At 39.0% G+C, this 23856-nt stretch overlaps 1 protein-coding gene, 1 long non-coding RNA gene and 1 pseudogene across 3 annotated transcripts; 1 reads left to right on the top strand and 2 right to left on the bottom strand.

Moving 5' to 3' along the window:
* Positions 1–1685: 1685 nt before the first annotated feature.
* LOC113113405 (E3 ubiquitin-protein ligase RLIM-like) lies at positions 1686–11458 on the bottom strand. 2 transcript variants are annotated; one of them, XM_026279572.1, is made up of 4 exons: positions 11301–11458; positions 10391–10569; positions 4743–4847; positions 1686–4647 (listed from the first exon to the last, which is right to left on the bottom strand). In XM_026279572.1, the coding sequence occupies exons 2-4, from the start codon at positions 10542–10544 to the stop codon at positions 3017–3019; spliced, it is 1890 nt and encodes a 629-aa protein (XP_026135357.1). In that variant the 5' UTR covers positions 10545–10569; positions 11301–11458; the 3' UTR covers positions 1686–3016. The 2 variants fall into 2 exon arrangements, with proteins under 2 accessions (XP_026135357.1, XP_026135358.1); XM_026279573.1 differs by lacking the exon at positions 11301–11458 and adding an exon at positions 11099–11268.
* Positions 11459–11497: 39 nt separating this feature from the next.
* Positions 11498–16477, top strand: LOC113113406 (uncharacterized). The gene is made up of 2 exons (XR_003293578.1): positions 11498–11604; positions 15555–16477. It is a non-coding gene; the product is annotated as an uncharacterized LOC113113406 (long non-coding RNA).
* A 701-nt stretch (positions 16478–17178) lies between these two features.
* Positions 17179–23856, bottom strand: part of LOC113113403 (neurite extension and migration factor pseudogene) — a 51601-nt pseudogene continuing 44923 nt past the window's right edge.

The following is a 23856-nucleotide window of genomic DNA, read 5'->3' as shown; positions in this document are numbered from 1 at the left end:
CAGGGACACATTTGTTTATTCATTAAGGATTCATTGAAATATTGATCAAAAGCTAAAGTAAATATATTTATAATGTTAGAAAGGTTTATATTTCAAAAATTTCTAAGAGTTTTCTAATCATCAAATAATCTTAAAAAAAAAAAAAAAAAAAAAAAAAACTGCATCAAGGTTTCCAGAACAAGCAATTTTCAACATTGATAATAATAAGAAATATGATTCCTGAATGATCACGTAATACTAAAGAATGGAGAAATGATGCTGAAAATTCACAGAAATAAATTATTTTTTTCAATTTATTAAAATATACAATTATTTTAAATTATACTAATATTTAACAATATTACTGTTTTGCTGCGTTTGTGACTACAAATGCAGCATTGCTAAACATAAGAGACTTGTTTCAAAAACATCAAAATATCTTTCTCTGGTAATCTGTTCTTGATTTGTTTGGAAAGCTGTGTGTACCACTGCCAATCATCTTTTTCCAGGATATTTATCTTATGAATATTAATGATCAACTTTCATACCTTCACTCACATTTAACATTAATAAGGAAGGCCTTTCACACGGCCACTTATGTCTTCTTGGTTGTAATATTTTGAAGCATCTTATGTAAATGATTAGAATTGTGAAAAGTGCTATTCAAATAAACGTGAACTAACTAACGTCCGCCTTTGAGCCAATCAGTGGCGAGCGTCACGTTCCCTAATTAATATTAATGAGCCAAGCCGTCATCCCAGTACGATTCATAAATTCGCTTCCAGGAAATATCTCTCACATTTTACAGTAACGAGGCACAATTAACCTGCGGGTAGTCACTTCATTTAATACTTTTCAATAAAATAACATTTTTGCAATGCGTCATATCTTTCTTTCATGAATTAAAAGATTAAGAGACTTTGCATTTGGCTTGAATACATACAGTAATGCAAGATCAGAAAATATGGAGCGGAAAAGTAGTATTTAGGACCATAGAAACCATAGTGTGCGATAAAGATTGATGATGAAATATCATTTCTATTAGATAATGAAGTCCAGCTGTTTCATGCTCCATGGTATCTGCTCTCAGTGGATCTTATCCTTAAAGTTGCATGATCTAAATATGTAATGTTAAGCAGTTTCCATAAAACTGTGCATTATATCATTGTGCTTAAGCTGCATTTCAAAATGGCAATACTTTGATGTGAACAGATAATTTAGCTCAATGGACAAATCATCCAACATTTATGTTTACTATATCTACACAATTGGAAAACCTGTTTTAAAAGTTTTAAAATGTTATCAAGGAAATAAAATGCATCATATTAGTGTTTGCAAAAATTGTAAATTGTATTACTAAAAACACAAATAAAGAGTCAAAACACACACAAAAAAATAAACTTTTTTTTTTTTTTTTTTTGTCATGTAGAAAGAACATGATAACATTGTCGTCCCTCATCCAAGCAGAAGGTGTGCAGCATCTGTGTTCTGTAAAAACTGCTGGTGTGATACAAGCAAATGTCTCCTAAAGCCTCCAAAGGTATTAAAAAAAGCACTGAACATTTGTGGAAAATCAATATTATTGATAAATACAAACCTTGAACCGGAATGTGCAAGAACCAACAAAACTTTTAAAGCATATTACATGGTATGCATTGCTGAACTGGACTGTGAGATTGACTGTAAGGCCACAGAGAAACGATGAGTAAGAGAGGAAATCATTTTATTCATTTTAAACACAGCAAACTGGAAGCGAATCAAAAGATGACTCAAAATATAAGCTATAAATAGGATGCTGACAAAAGAAATTCTATCAAGTAACTCGCTCTTATAATACATGACCTCTGAACAAGAATATGAATTTAACAATGGTTGGCTTGCTTATGATACATGAAATGATGATGTAAATCATGGTGGAGAACATTATGCTTAGGGTTAGTATCCCAAGTCAACACAGAAACAATAAAGACTCATCTATTGTTTCTAAATAACACTGCACTTGTTTTTCTAGCACGGGAATAAAAACCTAAGCTCCCATATGAAGCAACCATTACATAATGAGAAAAATAATTTCCTCCTCAGAGTAAGATAAATGAAGCTATTCTCAATGTACAGAACTGTTAGAAAAACTTCCATTTAAGTCTTCATTTTAAATGTATATATTTACAGACTACAACATACAAGTCTATTTGTCAAAACGTCCTTGACATTTTCCTTATTAGCATTGCACGACATTGCCTACATGTAGCCAAGTTTGTTTCTTAATATATATGAAGTACGTTTGAATCAGCCAACTGATGCATCATCGTCATTTGGGAAGACAGGCGAAAAACACGACCTGAAGTCTCCACGTAGCATATTTACAGCCTCTTCTGTTCGTTTGTGTAAAAAGTGTCTGGCCATTTGTTTTCAAAACCAGTATTACCCAACACTTTCAACAGCCAAATCAAAACCTATTCTATACAGGATGACAAACTCACTCAGAATCACTACGTGAAATTTACTACAATTTATCTGCTTTTAGTCAGTTATGATAATGGTGTGACAGTTTCAATGCATTTTCTGACTAAACATTATTTGAGTATATCCTTAATGTTATTTTTGTTACTCAAATGATTAACTTTTATTAAAAAGCAATCTTTGTTCAAATCTGATATGGAATACTTGCTTAAAAATTACAACTCAAATCTCTCTTTTAGCATGAAAGTGTATGTACCACTCTAAAGGATCTCTACATTGCCCCTCATCAAATAATTTTGTTGAAAGGTGAGGTCCAAGACAATAAATGATCAGGGCTTGCAGCATGGTCTTCATCGGTTGCGTCATGCACCAATATTTATTTCATTGTAAGATGGGTCAAAATACACTGCCGTGTAGTTTGGGGAAAAAATATTGGCACCAGCAAATCTGATAAAACTTAACGATGGCTTCATATAGGATGTATGGGAAAATCTCAGCACGAGTTCTCACATGACTAGGTAATAAATGTAAAGGGAAGGGAGGAAGTGATGTCAAAGTGTCACAAAACCAACTTTGGCTAGACGACACTCTCGCGGTTGGTGGAAACCAGAACCGCCCTGCGGCAAATAGGGCAGGTCGAGTTCTCTGAAAGCCAGCGGTCGATACAGTGCACGTGGTATTCGTGAGAGCAGGGCAGCTTCCGTAACTTGTTGCCTTCGGCGTACTCCGTGATGCAGACGCTGCAGGTTTTGAATGCATCGCTTTCGCCAAAGTTTCGCATGGACAGGTTGTCGATCTGCTCTTTGGTGAGACCTCTGGGCTGGTCGTCGTCTTCCTCGTTGAGCAAGAAGAAGTGCGCGAGTCGCAGAAAGGGCAGAGATCCAGTTTCATCCAGGTTAATGGGCGCCCGTTGTCTGCCTCGGTTCTCTCGAGGACTGTTAGAACCAGATCCTCCACCATCCACTTCCCTCTCCTCTGTCCGTGCCTCTACACCACTCTGGTTAGAGCCTCCATTCCCAGGAAGGTAGGAGTCGGGTTCCCCTGCAGCGGCTCCGGTGGAAGCATCAGGGTTACCCAGTCCATCAGCGAGGTCTGCCGCTGGGCTGTCTTCACGGTTCGAGTCTGGATAGTCCGAGTCCATAAAGTAGCTAAGTTCACCGAAGCCAGTCATGATCTGCCGAATCATAGACTGTAGAGCCATAGACGTGGCTTCCCCGAGTCCAGTGTCCGAGATCCTGCGAATGGGAATGCGGATAGTGCTGACGTACGTTCTCACTCCTGCCCGCTCCGAGCGGGAGAAGGTCCGGCGGAAACCCCCGCGCTCAGTCTCGTACAGTAAAGTGTTGTTGGAGGTCTGCGAACGAGACCTGGTTCGGTTAGCGATGCTGTCTCTCTGACGGTACTCTCCGGGACGCACCCTGCGCACCTGTAAATCCAGCATTATGGTTGGAGGACGACGTCCTGAGGCTCCTGCTTCTCCAGCAGATGCCTCTCTCTCCTGCGGTGCTCCGGGTAACTCGGGAGCGGCTTCCGGTTCTTGACTTTCCGTTTCTACAGTGCTCGGTCTAGACAAAAACAACTGCCGAGTCCTTGAGCTTCCCTCGACCTGGGGCTCTGGAAGGATCTCAGGACTGTGAGAAGGCAGGCCGTGCTGAGTAGGCGGAAGTCCGTCCAATCTTTCGAGGTTGAGCGGCGAGCGACCTCTTGTGGTGCGAGCCCTTGTCCGTCGCTGCTCTGGGCTTCTACTGCGAGCCCTAATTTGACCCCTGCGTGGTTGCTCTACTGGGGGCGAGGCTGGGGGAGGTGAAGTTGGTGGACTTGGTGCAATTACTTCCATATTTTGAGACAGGGTGATAGGAACTGGTAGCTCTGGCTCTACTATAACCGCAAGCTCCTCCACCACTGGTTCCTCAACCACCTCTGCCGTCTCCATGAGACTCTCCGGCTCAGACACAGGGACATCTGGTCTTTCCTGGCCCCCTTCCAGCCTTTCTGTCTGCGTTTGCTGCTCAGCTATGTTGCGATTGACATTTATCTCCAAACTGAAACGGAAATCACCGCTGTTGGGATTGGTTTGGCTCACGGCCCGCCATGACTGGTTACCCCTGTTACCGCTCCTCGTTGTATTCCCCGTCTGTCGTACGGTGTTGAGCCAGTCAAGAAGGCTCTCCCCACTGGGGTTTTCTTCAGTGCCCTCAATCTCTGTCGCTGAGAATAACAAGAACATGATTTTAAAGAAATTATTACAGGTAAAGTCACCTGGATGATATGGATACTATACAAAAAGGGGGATTGTAACTTACCAGCAGGCAATTCACTTCTCTCCTCAGTGGAGCCATTACTGGGCGACTCAGGGCCGTCCTTGACCTGCCGAAGGCGACTTGACAGTTCATCTGCCGTAATTTCACCTGAGCAAGAAAACAAATGGGTTAGAATTAAGTTGCAAGAGAAAGAGTGGGGATTTTGCAGGAACATGTAAGCTTTGGTAAAGCCAGGCCAACCAATCAAATGCATTGATCACTGTGGTCATATCCAAAATATTACATGCATGCAAATTTTCAGTGTGTCTCCCGTTTGACCTTATCTTCGCATTAAATAAAAATTCTGTGGCTTTTAGTTTGAGGTCATCTATAATCCAGTTTACTTCTAAAAGTGAATCAACAAAATTAACTTTCAGAAGCTAAGCAACTTTTACATTTACAGTCTTGTTCTTTGGACAAAAAGGTCCAAAATCTGATGCACTGAGGGGAAGTCCCAAATGCTTATCGAATATATTGCTCTCTAGAACCATTTCCCTTTAATACCACCTGCCTCTAACTAGCAAAATCAAACTGAAAATCACAGTTCAATGGCGCGAGGAAGTCTATAACAAAGTTAAAAGTAGGGCTATGCAATTAATCACATGCGCATCTCGTCTGCGATAATTTACCTGATATTGCCTGATTGTCAGTTAACTATGACTCTGTGTATTAAATGCAACTCCACCTGAAAGCAATTGATGGTGATTTACTACTAATCACGGAACTTCATTTACTGACGCATGTGATAATTGCACAGCCCTAGTTGCATCCAGACTTCAAAGTGTCGAGAGGAAATATGTCAACACAAAATAACAAGTGAGCTTTTCAACCAGTGATGGCTGAAAGGGTAAAATGTAAAATCAAAGCAACAAAGTTGAAATTATTTTAATAATTGCATGGCTTGCAAAACAAAACATCCTGAAACTTAAATTTTTTAGCAAAACACTGCATATCCGACTGCAGTAAGTTATCATAAATGTCTGAGTTGAAACAGTGATGAAACAGGTTGGAAATAGCATGGCTGTATAATAACAGATCAAATGTTTACTATAGTATGTAAAAACATAAATAAAATAAAAACTTTGTGTTATGAAGAAAGTATTAATTAAAGGGCTGGTTCACCCCAAAAATGAAAATTCTGTCATTAATTACTCACCCATATGTCATTCCAAACCTGTAAGACCTTTGTTCATCTTCAGGACACAATTTAAGATATTTTTGATGAAATCCGAGAGCTTTCCGACCCTCCATAGACAGCAATGCAGGTACAGCTTTCAAGGCCCAGAGAGGTTTTAAGTTTTCTTTGTGCACAAAAAGTATCCTCGTAGCTTCATAACATTACAGTTCAATCACTGATCTTACATGGACTATTCTAACAGTGTCCTTATTACCTTTCTGGTCCTTGAACATTTCAGTTGCATTGCAGTCTACGCAGAGTCCGAAAGCTCTCGGATTTCATAAAAAATATCTTGATTTGTCTTACAAAGATGAACAGGTACGACATGAGGGCGAGTAATTAATGACAGAATTTTCACTTTTGGGTGAACGATCCCTTTAAGATAATTAAAATGTCAAATGGAAAAAATACTAAATTATTCACGAAGGAGTATTAATACAACGGAGTATTGTAAGATAACATTTCAATAAATATGTGCCGTCGAAAGCTCCACTCATTAAAATATGAGTAATTCTGTATATACACAAACTGACGTTTCACTGTACATTCCTAAACCCCAGGTTAACGTTCATATTTGCATATGTCAGTGTCACTGACTGAATAAACGCATGTTTCTTCTAATGAACCACTCACGATAATGAATATTAAAGCAACGTTACAGTAATATGTATTACAAGTGAAGACAAAGGAAGACTTTTTTTTAAGTGCTTTCTTTGGGAAGAGAAATATCAGGAACAAGATTTGCAAATACGATAATTATACGGTAAATAATTACTGTATTTTATTGTCTCAGTCCATCAAAAATGACATGGTTTTTTGCAGCAGTAGTATGCATTTTTCCATGGCTTCTTCTGACAAAGTTGGATATGCAGAATTTGGCCATCAAGAACACACTAAATGTAGTCTAGTCTTTATTCAGTAGCTGTCCAGAAAGACTCGCGTTAAACAGCAACAGAACAGGACAGTACTGAAAACCACCGGACTTACCAGGACAAGAAATGTCCATTCAATGCCATCTCATGGCAGGGCGCACGGCTAAAGGACGCTCCAAAATAACATTCCTTTCCACTGTCCTGGGACATAAAAGGATTGGGTGTCTTCATAAGTTTGTGTTATGTTTGTTCAATTGTTTCTTAGCACAGAAACAAAAGGCAAACCATGAAAATTAAATGCAAAAAGCTAAATTGGAATTGCTTACAAGAGAACCTAAAGGGGCTCTGAGAGAGCTGTGAAAGACCAGTGGTTTCACAATGTCTGAATCCAAACAAAGAGATTTACTTGTTCTGGAGCTTAAAATGTCAACATGGATTGTGTTGAGTAAAAAATTGGAAAAGATGTTCTGCTGTGTTTAATGATTTTGGCAAAAATATTGGACTAAAACAGCAAACAAAAAATAAAATTAAAAATTAATTTTGCCACTGATATAATTGACTGAAACAGTACTGTTTAATTAAGTGATTTTCCATTGGCTCATTTTGATGGCATCAGCATCTACATCATTCACACAATGTGGTAAAACTCAATGTGGTCTCAGCTTTCCAATTCTGTCAATTTGATCATGAATTCGAATAATGCAGGTTTTTTTTATTGCTTTTTATTGCTGTATCAGCAACCGGTCATATCTACTAGTTCACTACTAGTTACCCAATATAAACCATAATGAACATCGGGTGGTATTGAACGAAACCAGGTCTCATGTTAATCAGGTCTCATGTAATCGCTCATCATGTAATTACTCAGTCATGCACATAAAGTTACATTTAAACTCAGGAAAGCCATTCAAAGTCCTTAGCATTTTGCTAAATAAAATTAATATGTAATATAATGCATTCACCAGTTAGTGACATCTTCATTATTTAATGTACGTTTACATAAATTGTCATAAAAACACATTTTCTGACCGTCACTAGGGATGCACCGGTTGACCGGCCATAAAATCAGAACCGGACGGTTTTTGCTTAAAATACGCGATCGGCAAACGGCCGTTTTTTGGTCTTTTTTTTTCGGACAATTTTTCTGGTAGTGTGCCCACGGGCACAGACTACATTGCAGTCATTCGCAGTGAAGTGAAGTTAAGACAGTGAAGGATGTTCAGCTCAACTTCTCATGTGTTGGATGAGAAACGAAACGGACTAAACTGAAATGTTTTTTTAGTTTTTTTGTAAAGTAGAACTTGCATACACTTTTGAAAAGCTAGAAGTAAACGTCAGTTCTGTATAGGATGATTATTTTTATTTTACCTTAAAATTATATTGACTGAATTTTTTGACGGATTTTTTTTGTGATTGTTGCGGGCAAAAATACTTGATTATGTGGCACGTTTTCTTAAAAAATGCGATGGAATATGCGGGATATTTTAGCAATTTTATGCGATGAAATTGCGTGAACTTGCAAAAACTGCGGTTTGATGAAAAAGAGAAAAAAAGCTCCCCAACACTCTTTTCTCACTAGGCTACTACCTTAATGTAAAGAGTAATTTCTTATTACTTCCTATGATAAGCGAGCATACTAAATCACAGAATATTTAAGTTGCAATCTCTTACTGCAACGTAAATTATTTTACATACTACTAATATAATTACAACTGTAAGTTTTTGGGTACTGTTCTGTAACAAAAAAGTGCAATCTTACAACTGTAAACTTCTGAATAAAACTACAACAGTGTTAGTAGCCTAGTGAGAAGAGGGTGTTGGGGGAATCACCTTTTTTTTCTCTATTTCATCAAACTGCCGTTTTCGCAAGTTCTCGCAATATAATTTGGCTCCACTGTCATGTAACAAATCGGGAAACTGCTTTGCGTGTTCTTTTGTGCTTATTTTTGTTGGCAAATAAGAATGATTTGCGCGCTTCAAGTTTCACAGCGGGGTTTGCAGATTGTTCAAGTCACGTAATTACGTCACTTCATAAGGTTCCCATGGCTACCTTTGGCTGATTATGCATTAAATCAGGCGATCGAATAATCACATTTTTCTGAAGGGACTGATCATTCGCCATCCTCATCCCTGTCTCAAAATAATTTGCCCCCACTGTCATGTAACACACCGGGTAACTGCTTCGCGCGGTCTTTTGCGCTTATTTTTGTTGGCAGATGATAATGATTTGCTTGCTTCACCCTGGTTTCACCGCGGGCTTCACAGATGATGTTCACGTCGCGCAATTACGTCACTTCATAAGGTTCCCATTGGGAAATGATGGCGATTTACCTGTGTGAAGCAAACGCAACATTTTTCAACTTTCTGCTAAGATATATGTGACTTTTTTGCAACGAAAATTATTATTATTACGAAATCATGCTACCTCCGCATATTTTGCTTCCTGAAATTGGAAATTTATGCGGCGAAAGTGCGGCGTATTTGAACAAATGTGACCCCCGCATAAATATGCGGCCCTTGGCTGATTATGCATTAAATCACGCGATCGCATAATCGCGTTTTTCTGGAGGGACTGTGTAGCACACTGAAAAAAAAGTGTTTCATTCATCCAATTAAAACATTTTATGGTAATGATTCACATCTATATTTTTAACTTGAGACAATAGTTTTTTATGTTTCACTGTCTCAAGTAAAAAAATATAGATGTGAATCATTACCCTATTTTTTTTTTTTATTGGACGAATGAAACACTTTGCATCTTTGTTTTATTCGCACCAACATTATTTGATTTTAACATTTTGGAATAATATTTATATAGCATACTTTTATTTAGTCTCACTGTTAAAGACCTTGTTTACAATTTAAACCCCAATTCAAAAACAAAAGCTAAATGCTGATGTCTGTACCATCTATGTTTGTATTGAATCTTGGCTACTATACTGTGCAGTTACTGGTATTAATCTCAGATGGTTACAGTTATTGTTTACAATAGCCGAAAGCCAGTTTGGCCTATAAAATACCAAATAAACATCTCGTTTATGCAAACAACTTCTTTCTTGTTTGTTGCTTAAAGATAAAAAAAAAATGTAAAAAATCGGTATTGGAATCAGAATCGGCCAGTTTGCTTGTAAACAAATAGGTATCGGCCATGAAAAATCATGATACTATCGTCTACCAGCACAGCCCTATTTGGGCCGGCGATTTTGCGAAGCCTGTCATTCATCCTTCAGTAACACCTGAGGGACATGAAACGCTGCAGAGTGAAAGAAACCTAATGGCTGAAATCCAAAACATCAAGAATGAGCATCTGATCATTTCACTAGCATCACATGCCGCCTGTATATTTCCTCGAATAATCACCTCATCTCAAGCACAGTCATGTTACTTTCAGTTGACTGAAACCCAACAGCAACTATAACTTTAACTGCAGTGCACACAATTATCATTTATGTCTAGGTCTAAGAACACAATAAGAATATTACCAATAATCAAACACAACTCTGTTATTCCACATGCAATAACCGAAATGCCTCTATAAAACACTTTTACATTTTTTCACGTTTTACATTCTTGATAAAAACATACAAAACCAAAGGATTTACCAGGTGTGCCAAGCAGGTTGTTGTCTCTCATGAGCCGATAGTCTTCCTCGCTGAGATTGTTGACGAACTGGTAGAAGGCCTCTTCTCGGTCCAGACGGTCCAGCTGTCTTCTGCGCTGTGTTTCAGACTGATCTGCATTATCCTGAGCCTCCATCACTGTGTCCAGCTGTCAGATACAACTACAAACACAGAAGCAGAAAAACATCAGGTTAGTGTCAATCAGTCCAAACACACAGACTGAGAGGAGATCCATTGTGTTCAGCTGTACACGACATGTGACTGTAATAACTGAGCATAGCATGATGCCAACACTATCAGATGATAATACCGGTATCCCTGCATGTAAATACACGCGTGTTATTGATGTTTCCTGAAGCTAGTGAAACTGGCTCAAACCTGAAAGCGCTCGCTGACTAATGTGATCATTTAAAGCCATTAAAGAGTAAAATTATGAGATCTTTCGAGTCTGTTCAAATATAATTACCTGCCTACAATCAGAGAGACTGAAAACAAAATGGCATCAGCGAGCTAAACAGGCTAAAGCTCAATCTTTTCAAGAAAAACAACCTTTCCGTATGTCCTTGATCCCACACAGTCAGCACAATAAACGCATTACAGTCACCAATAGAAGTAGAAGCTAAAATCGTCAAAGCAGTATCACTAATAATATCACATCAAAGGTGTATTTCTCAATGTGTGACGACAAACCTCTCGCAAGTACGGACTGAAGAGAAGGGTGAAGGCTAACGTTAGCTGTAGCCTGAGCTCAAACTGGGCTTGGGTTAGATGGAGAAACAGCGATCGCGCTCATGCTAAGCTAAGGCGAAGCTAACGTTAGCATTAGCACGGCTGTGAGATAAAAACAGCCATAAGTCAGCGAATCTCTAACGAGGAAATTACAGAAGAATACCTCAATAAATATGTCGAAGCAGTGTCTAGTAACCGTTCCGTATCCGCCTTGTTGATGTTTTTTTAATGTTAATCTTGACAGTAATTCAGGAGTTCATTTTCTCAGACGTCTCCTCGGCGTCGACTCTACTTCCGGTGTGAGGAAATGTGCGGAAACGAAATACAACTTAAAAGTCTGAACAGTCGCGTTTAGCGTTTAGCGTTTAACAGGTAGGCTGTGTGTGTGCGACAAGGCTCTGCAGGGAATATAAATATATTTACATTTTAGCATATGTAAATCACAGTAAAAGAGGTTAAACTGAAAGGTAAGTTTTTACCCCTCTTACAATATGACATATTACAAAAAACAACACTGAAATGTCAACACAGAGTTTTAAGTGCGCACGTTGATGAACTGTAATTTATGGTTGGTTTTAAAATGAAAAGAGCTGAACTTTTATTTTGTAATTGTGCTAGAGACGCCGGAAGAAACAAAAGTGGCTTGTGAATGAAAATAATAGCTCACGGACATATTTACTGTGAGGTTAACATACTTTGTAAATTAATTCTAAACGTTTTATTAATTTTTTTAGACCTAACATTTCTCTCTTATGAATGTCACCCTGTGGTAATTCGGCAAGATAATCAATAATTATAATTAAAATAAAAAATAAAATAACTCGTTAATCTTCACCACATTTCACCTTTCCTGCAAAACATAATTCTTAACCAATGCTGTAGGGAATGATTTTCTCTTTATTACTCATCAAGTAATTTTTATAAACACCAGATAACTTACCTGATTGCCAGATGTCATTATTTGTAAGTATTTCATCAGAACTTATGGAAGAATCCATGTTCAAAGTCTACAATCTTTAAAATGCCAACAAAGAAAAATTCAAACATGATCAATTAAAATTCACAAGAAGCAATTAATTTATATGAATTATAAATAACTCACACACATAGGCTGTATATTCTCTGTTCAATGAATAGACTAAACCATAGAGGACAGTAGAGTGTCATCTCTTGGGGACACAGGATGGTTGTCATGCAGATAATCAGGGCAATAATATCACAGTATCTATCTTTCTATCTATCTATCTATGTATCTATCTAAGTCAGCGCTTCTCATCTGGTGGGTTGTGACACATCTTAACATTGGTTGCAAATCTGTGGGTCAGAATTCAGACAAAAAAAAATACAAATCAGAAGATTCAAATAATATCATAATTTTGCATTTTAGAATAACAAAAAAAGGGCTGTGTGTCCAATCAAACTAATGGCTCAAAGTAATGTGCAGGAAAGTTAGAGGAAGTATCTTTGTCAGTGCATGTGGATTTAAGATTTACTAGGAGAGCTTAGAGGGTTAGTTCACCAAAAAAATCAAAGTTATTAACAGTGTACTGTTTGAGTAAATGAATTACTCTGGGATATTGGTTTGTTGAACTCAGAGGGAGGGTAGCATTAAAAAAGGTAACAGCTTAAGTCATTTGTGGATTAATGCGTATTAGAGATGCGAATCGTTTAAAACGTTTCAGTTCGATTTGGTGAACTGGTTCAAAAAGATCCGGTTACATCTAATGATTCATTTTTAAACCTCACAACAGACACGGAAGAGAAGACAATGCTGAATAAAGTCGTAGTTTTTGCTATTTTTGGACCAAAATGTATTTTCGATGCTTCAAAATATTCTAACTGACCCTCTGATGTCACATGGACTACTTTGATGATATTTTTCTTACCTTTCTGGACATGGACAGTAGACCGTACACACAGCTTCAATGGAGGGACTGAGAGCTCTCGGACTAAATCTAAAATATCTTAAACTGTGTTCAGAAGATGAACGGAAGTCTCACGGGTTTGGAACGACATGAGTTATTAATGACATAATTTAGATTTTTGGGTGAACTAACCCTTTAATGAAGCACCTGTTAATGTGATTGACTGACTCCCACAGAGATGAATTCAGAGCGCTGAAGCTTTCCATAAATCTGACATTTTATTTTGACTACAAATTTAAAACGCAAATTGTTTGTTTGTCCATTTCTAATTCTTCTTCTTCTGACATCTGATTATTCTAGTTAACTCTTTACTTTATATTTTACTCGTTCATTAGGAATCTGTGTCTTGCGTCTGTGTTTTACACGGACCTCAAGGTCACAAACTCTCGAGTCCGATCATTAGTCAGAGGATATGGCTACTGTTTAATAGGCCACCTCATGCTTGCCATTCTTTAAATAGTTGTTCTGTTTAGCCCCCTGCACTCACCTATGAAACGACATAGTTTGTTATCAGAGGATATGGCTTGCACTATGAAATATCCCACCCCACGCTTGCCTATACTTCAATTATATTTCTATCTAGCCCCCTATAGCTAATCTCATTATACAACAACTTGAATGAAGCTGAGACAAGAACCAGAGGTTGTGGCTAGCACTATAAAGTATGCCAAACCATGCTTATTAAAGTCAAATCAGAGATAATCAATACATCAGATTCTCAAAAATAAATCTAAGAGTAAAAAAAAAAATGCATACCTTAAAACTACATAGTATGGAGTGTATGGACGCGCTCCACACAGAGGACTCATCTGACCACAGATACTCAGACCAAGACAAACATCCTCCAAATGGAGACATGAACTAACAATTGGAACTGTATTGATCAAGGCCTAGACATCTTGAGTTTACACCATTCAGGGACAGATGTTGATTTCCATGAAAGACGCTGGGAAATGACACACCCTTAACAGTGAGCAAAACATCTCTAACTCTTAGGAACTGAAATACCTTTTAGTCTACTACTTGTACGATGAGACCATTCGGCCTGAGACAATTCATATGACACCAGACATGACTGTGAATATCACTTGTATTCATGTAGATCATTATAAGCCTTTAAGTGCAAAGGAAGGAGGTTTATGAAAAGAAACAAATGTGAGGAAGTTGAGAAAAGAGTTGTGTCTGAGGTTCTTCAAGTCTTACAAAACTACTATATAACAACCAAGTTTCAGTCACTAAGTCATTCGTTCTACTACAGTCATGATGACAGATGAGATTACAAAGTTGTCATATTTACCATTCAGGCATTAAATGCATGTGTGTGTGTGTGTGTGTTTGAAACCTACTTTACCATATTTTGGGGACAAATCTGTACCCAAAAGTGAGCTAAACCTGACAAAACCTCCCTTTGGGCATGTCCTCATTTGTAAAACTGGTTTAAAAATAAAGTAAACAAAGTTTTTTCTTTTTTTTTTAAGTTAAAAATGCACAACGTTTTCTGTTAGGTGTAGGGCAAAAGAATATAAGGTCTGTACAGTATAAAAACCATTACGTCTATGGGATGTCCCCATTTGGATAGCTGAGTAAACGTGTGTGTGTGTGTGTGTGTGGATATGTAGCACATAGAAAGACACATGAAAGTGTGGATATAACCAGTTAATAAATATACTTCCTTAATAGCACTAGTCATGTAGTAAAAGTCATCAGCTACTATCATCTTTGTGCACATTTAATTCAGGCATTAACTGTATAAACTGATAGAAGAAATGTGACGACATTCAAAAGGCAGCATTCAAAATCTTCTTTTAATTTGTATATGTACTCCATAAACATTATTACAAAACTTAGCGAGTTACCAATATTACATTTCACCATACAGGCATGTTCACAAATATTTAAAACCTTTGCAACAGATACAACATAAAATAATACAAGAATAATTTACATGAAAATCTATAAAACAACGAATAGTTCACAATTTTTGTCAGCACTTTTTTGCCTATATGTGTTTTCAACAATACCACAACACTCTCACAACAAGATTCCTCTTAAAAAACTTGCAACACAATTTAGTGGGTTTTTTTTTCTTAATATTTTGGTTTTTAAAACCAAAAGCTTGTCATTATACATCCTTTTCACTGCCCGCAGAGGCACAAAAAAGGTTACTCACACACACACACACACACACACACACACACACATACTAATACTTCACAGCACTTTCTAAGAAAAATATACACTTACAAAATATCGTACAAATTGGCACAGAGAAAAATATACAATATTTTTGTGATGTCGAGAGTTAATTAAGAATCCCTCTGGTAACAACTCTAGACAATATTTATAAAGCTCAATAATTTCTCCAACAAAAGGCAAAAGCAATTCCAGTTAATGACAAATAATTGTGTTCTGAATACATCAAACAGAACCATATGTTGTACATTCGTAAAGAGAGGAGTAGGGTTTCATTTCTTATAATCCTTGTGTCATAGTTACTGGGTGAATACAGTTACCCTCTTAGCACCAGTAGGAGGAGGCAGCTTAACAGTGGCACGTTGTAGAAAACTTGAAGTACATTCAGTTGACAACAGGCAGAAATGAGAGAAGGCAGGCTAGACGAGCGAGCGGCCCATGTGCAGTTCCCTCATTGGGATCATCCTGCTGCTAAACATGGCCAGCAGGAGGCAGAAGGGGACGGACGGAGTGAAATCTTCCGAAGGTAAAAGCTATAGGTAAGGCATTACTTTACCTGAGATATCCTCCAAAAACAACTCTTTTAAATCAAAGGTAGCATCTATTCATCTATATGTGGTATATGCCAATGGATTCAGTGCTTTTTAAAAGACAAATTTGGTTTCAGGTTTTTCGAGCTACAATTAATTAAGATGACATTTGTGAGCGAAAAATCTACTCAGGCTCATTGGAAATACTTTGCCTCTAGCTACATTTCTGCTGCAGCTTCCAGTTAAAATGAACACTAGAGGCAGTAAAACTGACAACTTTTATTATATTTACAGGGTTAGAGTTTTGATTAAGAAAAAGTAGTTTTCGCACAAATTCCTTGCACAATATTGTATTATGACTTAAAATCTATTTTAACAAGCTGCGAGATTTGAAAACGGATACTTTTTAATATTAGCACCACGTATCCAGCTTCGTATGTTTGGGTTTTCTAACTCCGTAGATTTGCTTGGTAGCTCACGTGATATGGCATTGCACTTGTGAGGTCAACCGCTCCAATACGAATCCTATGAAACTACTATGAGTCAATGAATGGGTTTTTATATCACTTTTGCATTTGGGTAGGTTTAGGGTTGGGTTTAGTGTAGAGGGGTTTGTTATTTTCCAACAAAACAGAGCATTAACCTTACAGCAACACTTCCCGGACATTTTAAATCTGAACTGTCGTAATACGTGCCTGAACCAACGGAATTAAAACATATCATAGGCACATATTAATCGTGCATTTTAGCATAACTCACTGGACTTCACTTTGAAACTGCTGCGAAACACACAATAAGGTTGCATTGCAGAAACTTCGCAATCCGTTAGATGTACTTTCTACATCATTAGAAGAATGGCATCTACGCTAATATTAGTCTGTTTCTCTCTTATTCTGAGGTCACCGTGGCCACCAGATCCAGTCTGTGTCCAGATCAGAGGGTCACTGCAGTCGCCCGGATCCAGTACAGATCCAGACCAGATGGTGGATCAGCACCTAGAAAGGACCTCTACTGCCCTGAAAGACAGCAGAGACCAGGACAACTAGAGCCCCAGATACAGATCCCCTGTAAAGACCTTGTCTCAGAGGAGCACCAGGACAAGACCACAGGAAACAGATGATTCTTCTGCACAATCTGACTTTGCTGCAGTCTGGAATTGAACTACTGGTTTCGTCTGGTCAGAGGAGAACTAGCCCCCAACTGAGCCTGGTTTCCCCCAAGGTTTTTTTCTCCATTCAGTCACCGATGGAGTTTCGGTTCCTTGGCGCTGTCGCCTCTGGCTTGCTTAGTTGGGGTCACTTCATTACCAGCAATTTTATTGACTTTATTGCACAGATACTATTTAAACTGAACTGAGCTGGATGATGACATCAATGAATTCAATGATGAACTGCCTTTTTGCTTTATTGACACACTATTTTTCCTAATGTTGTTCAGTTGCTTTGTTACAATCTATTGTTAAAAGCGCTACATAAATAAAGGTGACTTGTCTTTCGCCACCAGCTTGTATTTTCAATGAGCCTGGGTTGAATAAAACGAATTAAACAAAACACCATGTTCCCTGAAAAACTTTTGTTTCACAACAGAATGTTTTCAGATGTAATTGTCGGCAAGGAAAATGTGTTAAAGTGGGCTAAAGTAAAATGGACATTCTTTACAGTTTCTTAACCACCAAAAATACACCACTGAACAAATATACAAAATCTGAAACATTGTGGACACAGTTCCTGTTACAGCAGATTGTGAAATGATTGCTTGCTGACCAATACAAGAAATATGTCATCCTCAATTAACATGATCCGTGTCCACCTTTCTTCCGTCAATGTCTAGAAGAGTACACTTTGCTTTTATTTATGGTTTTAAGCAGAAGTAATACTGAGGTGCATTGAATTTGGTGAATAAGGTGACAAAATTCTGTGTTGAGTTGTTTAGGTAAAGTGGTTGTACCACTGTCAGCTGCAGGTGCTCTTCAAACGGTAGGGTCCCCAAAGAAAACAAAACTCCTAACCCAAAACTTGTTAAGTCTTGAAAGAGGACAGCCAGCATTCATCAGGATAGTAAATTAAACAGCCAGTATTCATACAGAGTATTAATGTGCACGGAGTTTACATTTGGCACATAGATAGAATTAATGTTTTGCTTTGAACAGTGCATTTCTGTACAGTGATACTAAATAATAATACTAATAATAATAATAATCTGTCAGTAGCAATATATTATTTCAGTCAATAATCAATATCATTATTATCATTATTATTATTATAAATGGAAGCATAAAAAAAGGCGTTTTGGGATTTCCATGGCATTGAAATGTCCCTCTAAGACAATTTCCAGTACAACTCCTGTAAAAAGCATAGTAGATAAGAGAAAATCATAAGTACATTCCAACAGTAAGAAATTCGAACAACATTAATCTGATATGTCTTCAATACAAAACTGTCCCATTGTGTGCTGTTCATGTTTAGGGATCTACCAAGGGTGTTGTTATCCTAAACAAAGGGCTGAGCATTTCACACTTTAAAAGTCAGGCAGTAAATGGATAAAAAGAGAAGAGGGCATCTGTTTCAGCACACATAATCAAAAGGGGGAGCTTATTTCACACAAAGACACTTTATAATAGCTACATCTTTGAAGAGAGTAATATAATTACACAAGGGCAGCAAGATTCACCGATAAATTAACAAAAAGGGTCCAAAAAGAAAATTTGCACTTATCCAAGTTTTTCATTTTCTTCAGACAAAAACTATTCAGCAACTGCAAGGAAAAGAAAAACAGCAAAAACAAGAATGCAGAATAAAAATGCAGCCATGGTCATTTAAAATCTCAATCAAGCCTTACACAATCAATCAATAGGTAGTTTGCGAGTACAAGAAGTTTCTCATGCAAGATCAATATCCTCTTCGGGAGCAAAAACAAGGAGGGGATACTAAAGGATGACGTAATTCCATGCATCTCTGGTCTTGAGTCCGTGTAGGTATGTCAAGAAATGAGGAGGAAGTGGGAAAGTGAGGAACGTGCATCAGCAGCTAGATATAAAATATTACCTCAGTTTCTCAAAAGAAGCCATTAATGATATATCTTTATTTAGGTCTTGTTCAGGTCGTGTTTCCTTTAGATTTTCAATCCGAGGGAATTTTGCACTGGCTTTGTGACGGTACATCTTTTTGTGCGCAGGCCCATTTATACCAGGAACACCAAGATTAGGCTTTTCCAACATGTTACAACCCAAAGCCAACTGAGGGAATAAAGGTAAGGAGGCATTGAACTTTGCCTGTTTTTTGCCACCTTTCGTCCCAACTTTTCTGCCTTTTGTGCCCCCAGTAGCCAAACTGCCTTTCTTCTTGGGGTCAGGTGAAGTTCCTGCTAGGATTTTGAGAGTCTTTAACTTGAGGCTGTTTGCCTCTGAGGGCAGGCAGATATTTGCTGCAGGGCCCCATAATGGCTCAACAGAGGCCATCATGAATCTCTGTACTTCAGCCATCCCTGAGACAATATTTGACAAGATGTTGGATGGCTCTTCAAACTCTCGCTGGTCATCGTGGACTTGACATTTGCTCTCTGAACAACCCATTCCTGTCCATTCCTCAGAGCCGCTGTCCTTCAGCAGATGAGCAATGCACTCAGTCTGGCCTCTGCCACCCTTCTCATCCAGTAATGCCTTTAACTTTTTAGATGCTCGCGAAGTCTGCCGTGGAACTTTCCCCTTCTCTGTTTTTGGAGCTCTTGGGGCTTTGCTTTTTTTGGTACCTTGTCCTGTAGTTTGTTTGTTGCTATTTTTCCTCTTTCCCTTGGTCCCCTTGATTTCACTAATCAAATCATCATCAAAAGCTAGATTCTCCTCTTTCGTTCCCAGGCTTAACTTATCTTCACCATTAAAAATGTGCAATTGATAATCGTGACCATCTACTGTATATCTATCCAGATCTTGCTGCTCGATCATTTTGCAGTTCCAATCCATGTCTTTGGTGCATGGCATCTTGGCTCCATCTTGGAAATCAGCAGGCTTCCCAACTATCTTCATCTCATGGCCCACAACTTGAGGGGATAAATTAGGCGTCTCTGGGGGAGAGAGCTCTGACAATGATGTGTGTCTGAATTTATCCGGAGTGAAGTTGGAGATATCCAGCAAGTCCGTGGACTCCCTCAGTGGGGTGATTGCATCAATACTTTGCTGAATCACCAGTTTGGGACTGCAGTGGGACAGAAAGTTCTCGTTCACATCATCCTCGCCATCTTTCTCACAGGACTTAAGCCTCAGAGAGCTGTAATTGCTATTAGTAGCTGACAGCGAGCCAACTGAGTCGAAACTGATGAGCTGGCCGTTGTTGGTGTGCAGTGTGGCTCTTTGAAACTGTGGCTGCCCCTGAAGAGCCTGAAACTCAGCGTCAGAAGGCAACGGCTGCTCAGTCATGTAATTCTTTTCATAAAGCATTCTGTTGCTCTCCAGACTCAGCTGGCTGTAGCCTGACATGGTCAGACTCTCAGACAATGGCATAGCCATCTCTCCAGTGAAGCTGTTGGGTTGGATGGCAGATTCAGCAATATCTGCAGCGGCGAACTGCTGGTTTGGACTAAGCTGGGGATGCCACATCTGGGTAAGAGTCAGACAATTCTGGGGTGACTGCTGTAGCTCTGATTCTGATGGTGGGGAAAGGACACAACTTTGCGCTAGCTGAATTGAGGTGAATTGCTGCTTTTCCAAAGAGAGGTCCAGAGAGTGTTGGGTCTGCTGGGAGAAAAACGGGATACCAGTGCTACCTGAAGAATCAGAGGCATCTAGCAATGTTTGCAGATAGCCCCCCGGGATAACTGCCACATTCTCAGACGGTGCCTCTTTGTTAGGGGAGCAGGTGGTAGACACAAAAGCAAATTTTTCAGTGACATTAGCCGCTTGACTCTCACACAAATGGGGACTGTGTGCAGCTGGGCTGACGTTTGTATCTTCAGCACCTCCTACTGCGTCCATATTTTTCTGCAGCGAGCAAACTTCTGTCAGGTCTGTCACGCTCTTGCTATTCTCCACAAGGTCTCTCATTTTCTTGCTCCTAAGTCTGGCTTCACTTCTGAATTTCTGTATTCTGAATATTTTATTCCCTATTCTCCTTTCCTCTCTCTCTTGTGATCTGCTCTTCCGGGCTGCAGTGTCTATGATGTCATCTGGGTCTAATGTGCTTGCACAGCTGGTGGCTATTGTTAATGGCATTCCCATGGAGGCAGTTTCATCTGTAGAAGCAGTCTCCTGCCTGGGATCAGAGGCAAAGGGGCCCTGTGTGTTGGGTGATTGCTCCACAGTTTGAATCCGCTGAATTCTGATCCTGTGTGCTAGCTTGTGTTTCCTTTTGGAGGGACTGGAACTAAAGGCATGCTGGTGAGAACTGTGTTTATCTCCTGCTGCCAGCTTAAGCTGTTCCTCTCTTTCTCTCTGTTTCTCCTGCCAGAAATCTTTTAGAGGTGCAAGCTTCTCATATTTGTTGATTGTATCCTCATTTAAGCTTACCGTCGTGTTGGCTGAATTGATTCTGCCCAGCTTCACAGCCATGCATTTCTCTCCTTTGAACCTGTTGACGATAACGTATTTGATTATAACAGGTGGATCCTTGCGAGAGTATTTTCGTCTCTTTTTAGGGCACCAGTCAAGATCCTCTTCATGCTTTGGACCAATCAGTGGTTTCTCTCGCTTTTCAATGTTTCTTTCTCCTTCGGTGGTCTCAACATAATACAAGTAGTCATCACTAAACCTAACTTTTCTCTTAGACCGCAATCCGTAGTTCAGATGGTTGGAGCAGCTTGCGTTTTTACGTGAGAGCAAGTTTTTAGGCCTGTTGTCTTGTAAGGTGTCAAAAGAGGAAACGGTGGAGGAGCTGTCATCACTATAGTCCCCTGAGTCATCAGCTGAGTTGCTGGAATCAATGAAGTAGTTCATTTTGGGGCTGTTATCAGGTGTCTGCTCTACGGAGCAGTCATTTCCATCCTCTTTAATGTCATTTTGAAATCCAAGCTCCTCTGATTTAGGTGGTAGCTCATCCATAACTCGTTTTACCACACACCCCTCTTTCTTTGTGCAATTTACCAAGACACTTGGGAAAAAGCTGAACTGGGTTTCTTCTTGCAGAACATTGGTTTTGTCCCTCATGTTGTCCTGGAAGGACTCGTAGCGGATCTTCAACGAGCACACGTCGCTGCTCAGAGTGGAGTCATCATCGTCATCGAACATGTAATTGTCCACATCCTCCTCAGTGAAGAGATTTACGGAGAGCTCGTTCTTGGAGCAGAGATCCAGCAGTTCCATCTTACTCTCACTAATGAAGGACTCGAAGTAGCCCCAGTCCTGATTTGAATTAGTAAGCAAACCATCCTCTCCATTGCACTTGTCTAACAGCAGGCCATCATACAGGTTTTTGGAGGCCACATCATCCAAGTCTGTTTTCGCCATGTCCTTCTTCTCCACTAGCTGAGTTTTAGGGACATGAAAGCTCAAAAGCTGATCTGAGAGGAGCTGGTCTCCATAACTTCCCGTCTCACTCATGCTCATGCATTGCATATTAATATCAGAGACAGGGCAAGGGCTGTAGTCTCGGTTCATGTCAGCCATTTTGAGGTTGATACTGGCCTCTATATTTGACATATCCTTAGTCTCGATGAAGCAGGTGGGACAGGTGCGACTCTGCTGAACCAAACAGTCCTGCGTGAGCCCAGGAACGCTCGCGGGTTCAATCATGGTGAAATTACGCTGACTGCGTTCTTCTTGGAAATGCCTTGTGGGCTCAAGCCCTTGGCAGCACAGGGTGTGAGAGATATCGTGTGGTTTGAGGACTCATCAGTTGGGTGGTCATCTGAAGGAGCTCATGTTGACAGTGGTCGTGGTGAGTGGTGCTTCTTTAAGGCCAATTTAGCAATAGAATTATGGCAGAATAAGTCGCCTCCTAAAAAAAAAAACAAGCACAATATTAATAATTTATAATATTATTAAATACCACAATAACCCATTGCATATACAATAATAATAAAGACCACTGTAATGCATTTACATTTGTTGTGATGCAACATAATTGAAACAGATGTAAATAAGTACCATCCGAATTTGATTGGATCATGGCTGTTGATATAATTGTAAAATATTAGTTTTACTGCAGATGAGGCTTTAGGAGAAAGTTATTACATTTAGATGAAAGATTAAGTAAAATATTTTTTGTAGAAAAACATTCACTGATGAATCACGCAATTAATGAAGAAGGTATATAGGATTAGCTTTTTTACTTTTTTAAAATCAACTGATATTAATTAAGTGTATTAGAGATATGAGGCTAGTTTTCTAGATTTTGTGCTCACTTGAGAAAGCTTATTTATTCAGCTTTCAGATGATATATAAATCTCAATTTTGAATGCCTGGTTTTGTGGTCACATTTAAAGGTAGTCCAATGAAATATTATTTTTGACTCCAGCACATTCACATACTCCTTAAATCTTGAGTATTTCCTTATCTAAATCCAGACAGCAAATTGAAGCATGTAAAGAGATCTATCATATTATTTCAAGAAATGTTTTATAATCTACTATATGGTGATAACTTTGTAGCGGTTGACCTGAACACTTAAATTATTTCCTAACCCATTTTATTAGCTTTTTTCTGCACAGTTGTGACATCTGAATGTGCACCGCTTAGAGAAAGTGCTAATGGTGATTATGTGTTGGTCCAGAATCCTCAGCTGTTCAACAGATCTGCTCTAAGCTCTCGTACAAGTGCATTATGGGGAGCTGTTGTAAGCTCACATAACTGCTTCTGACACCGGACGGGAAACCAATTTTCTCTTTGCTATGAATTATTAGGGAGTTCAACAATCAGCCAGCACGTATGAAGAATAAATGTGGAATCTCTGAGGATTTGCTGTGAAATCTTGTTATCCTCTTCTAGGATAATGTATCAGATCAGCTGACAGCTGACCAGATCACATAAACCCACACGGGGAGGTACAGGACAGCATATGGTCTTTTGGCAGGTGTCAGCACACCTAACCTCTGCCAGACTTAATGAACATCGTCTGCTATGCTGCAGCATTAGGACTAGGGTTTA

The sequence above is a fragment of the Carassius auratus genome, chromosome 14 (genome assembly GCF_003368295.1).
Source record: "Carassius auratus strain Wakin chromosome 14, ASM336829v1, whole genome shotgun sequence".
Taxonomy (NCBI): Eukaryota; Metazoa; Chordata; class Actinopteri; order Cypriniformes; family Cyprinidae; genus Carassius; species Carassius auratus.
This window is presented reverse-complemented; position numbering and strand designations above follow the sequence as displayed.

Coding starts and splice junctions, on each gene's coding strand:
- LOC113113405 (XM_026279572.1), bottom strand. CDS start 10,544: ATGGAGGCTCAGGATAATGCAGATCAGTCTGAAACACAGCGCAGAAGA. Junction 4,848..10,390: donor CAACCTGCTTGGCACACCTG/GTAAATCCTTTG, acceptor TTTCTTGCTCAG/GTGAAATTACGGCAGATGAA. Junction 4,648..4,742: donor GAGAAGTGAATTGCCTGCTG/GTAAGTTACAAT, acceptor TGTTATTCTCAG/CGACAGAGATTGAGGGCACT.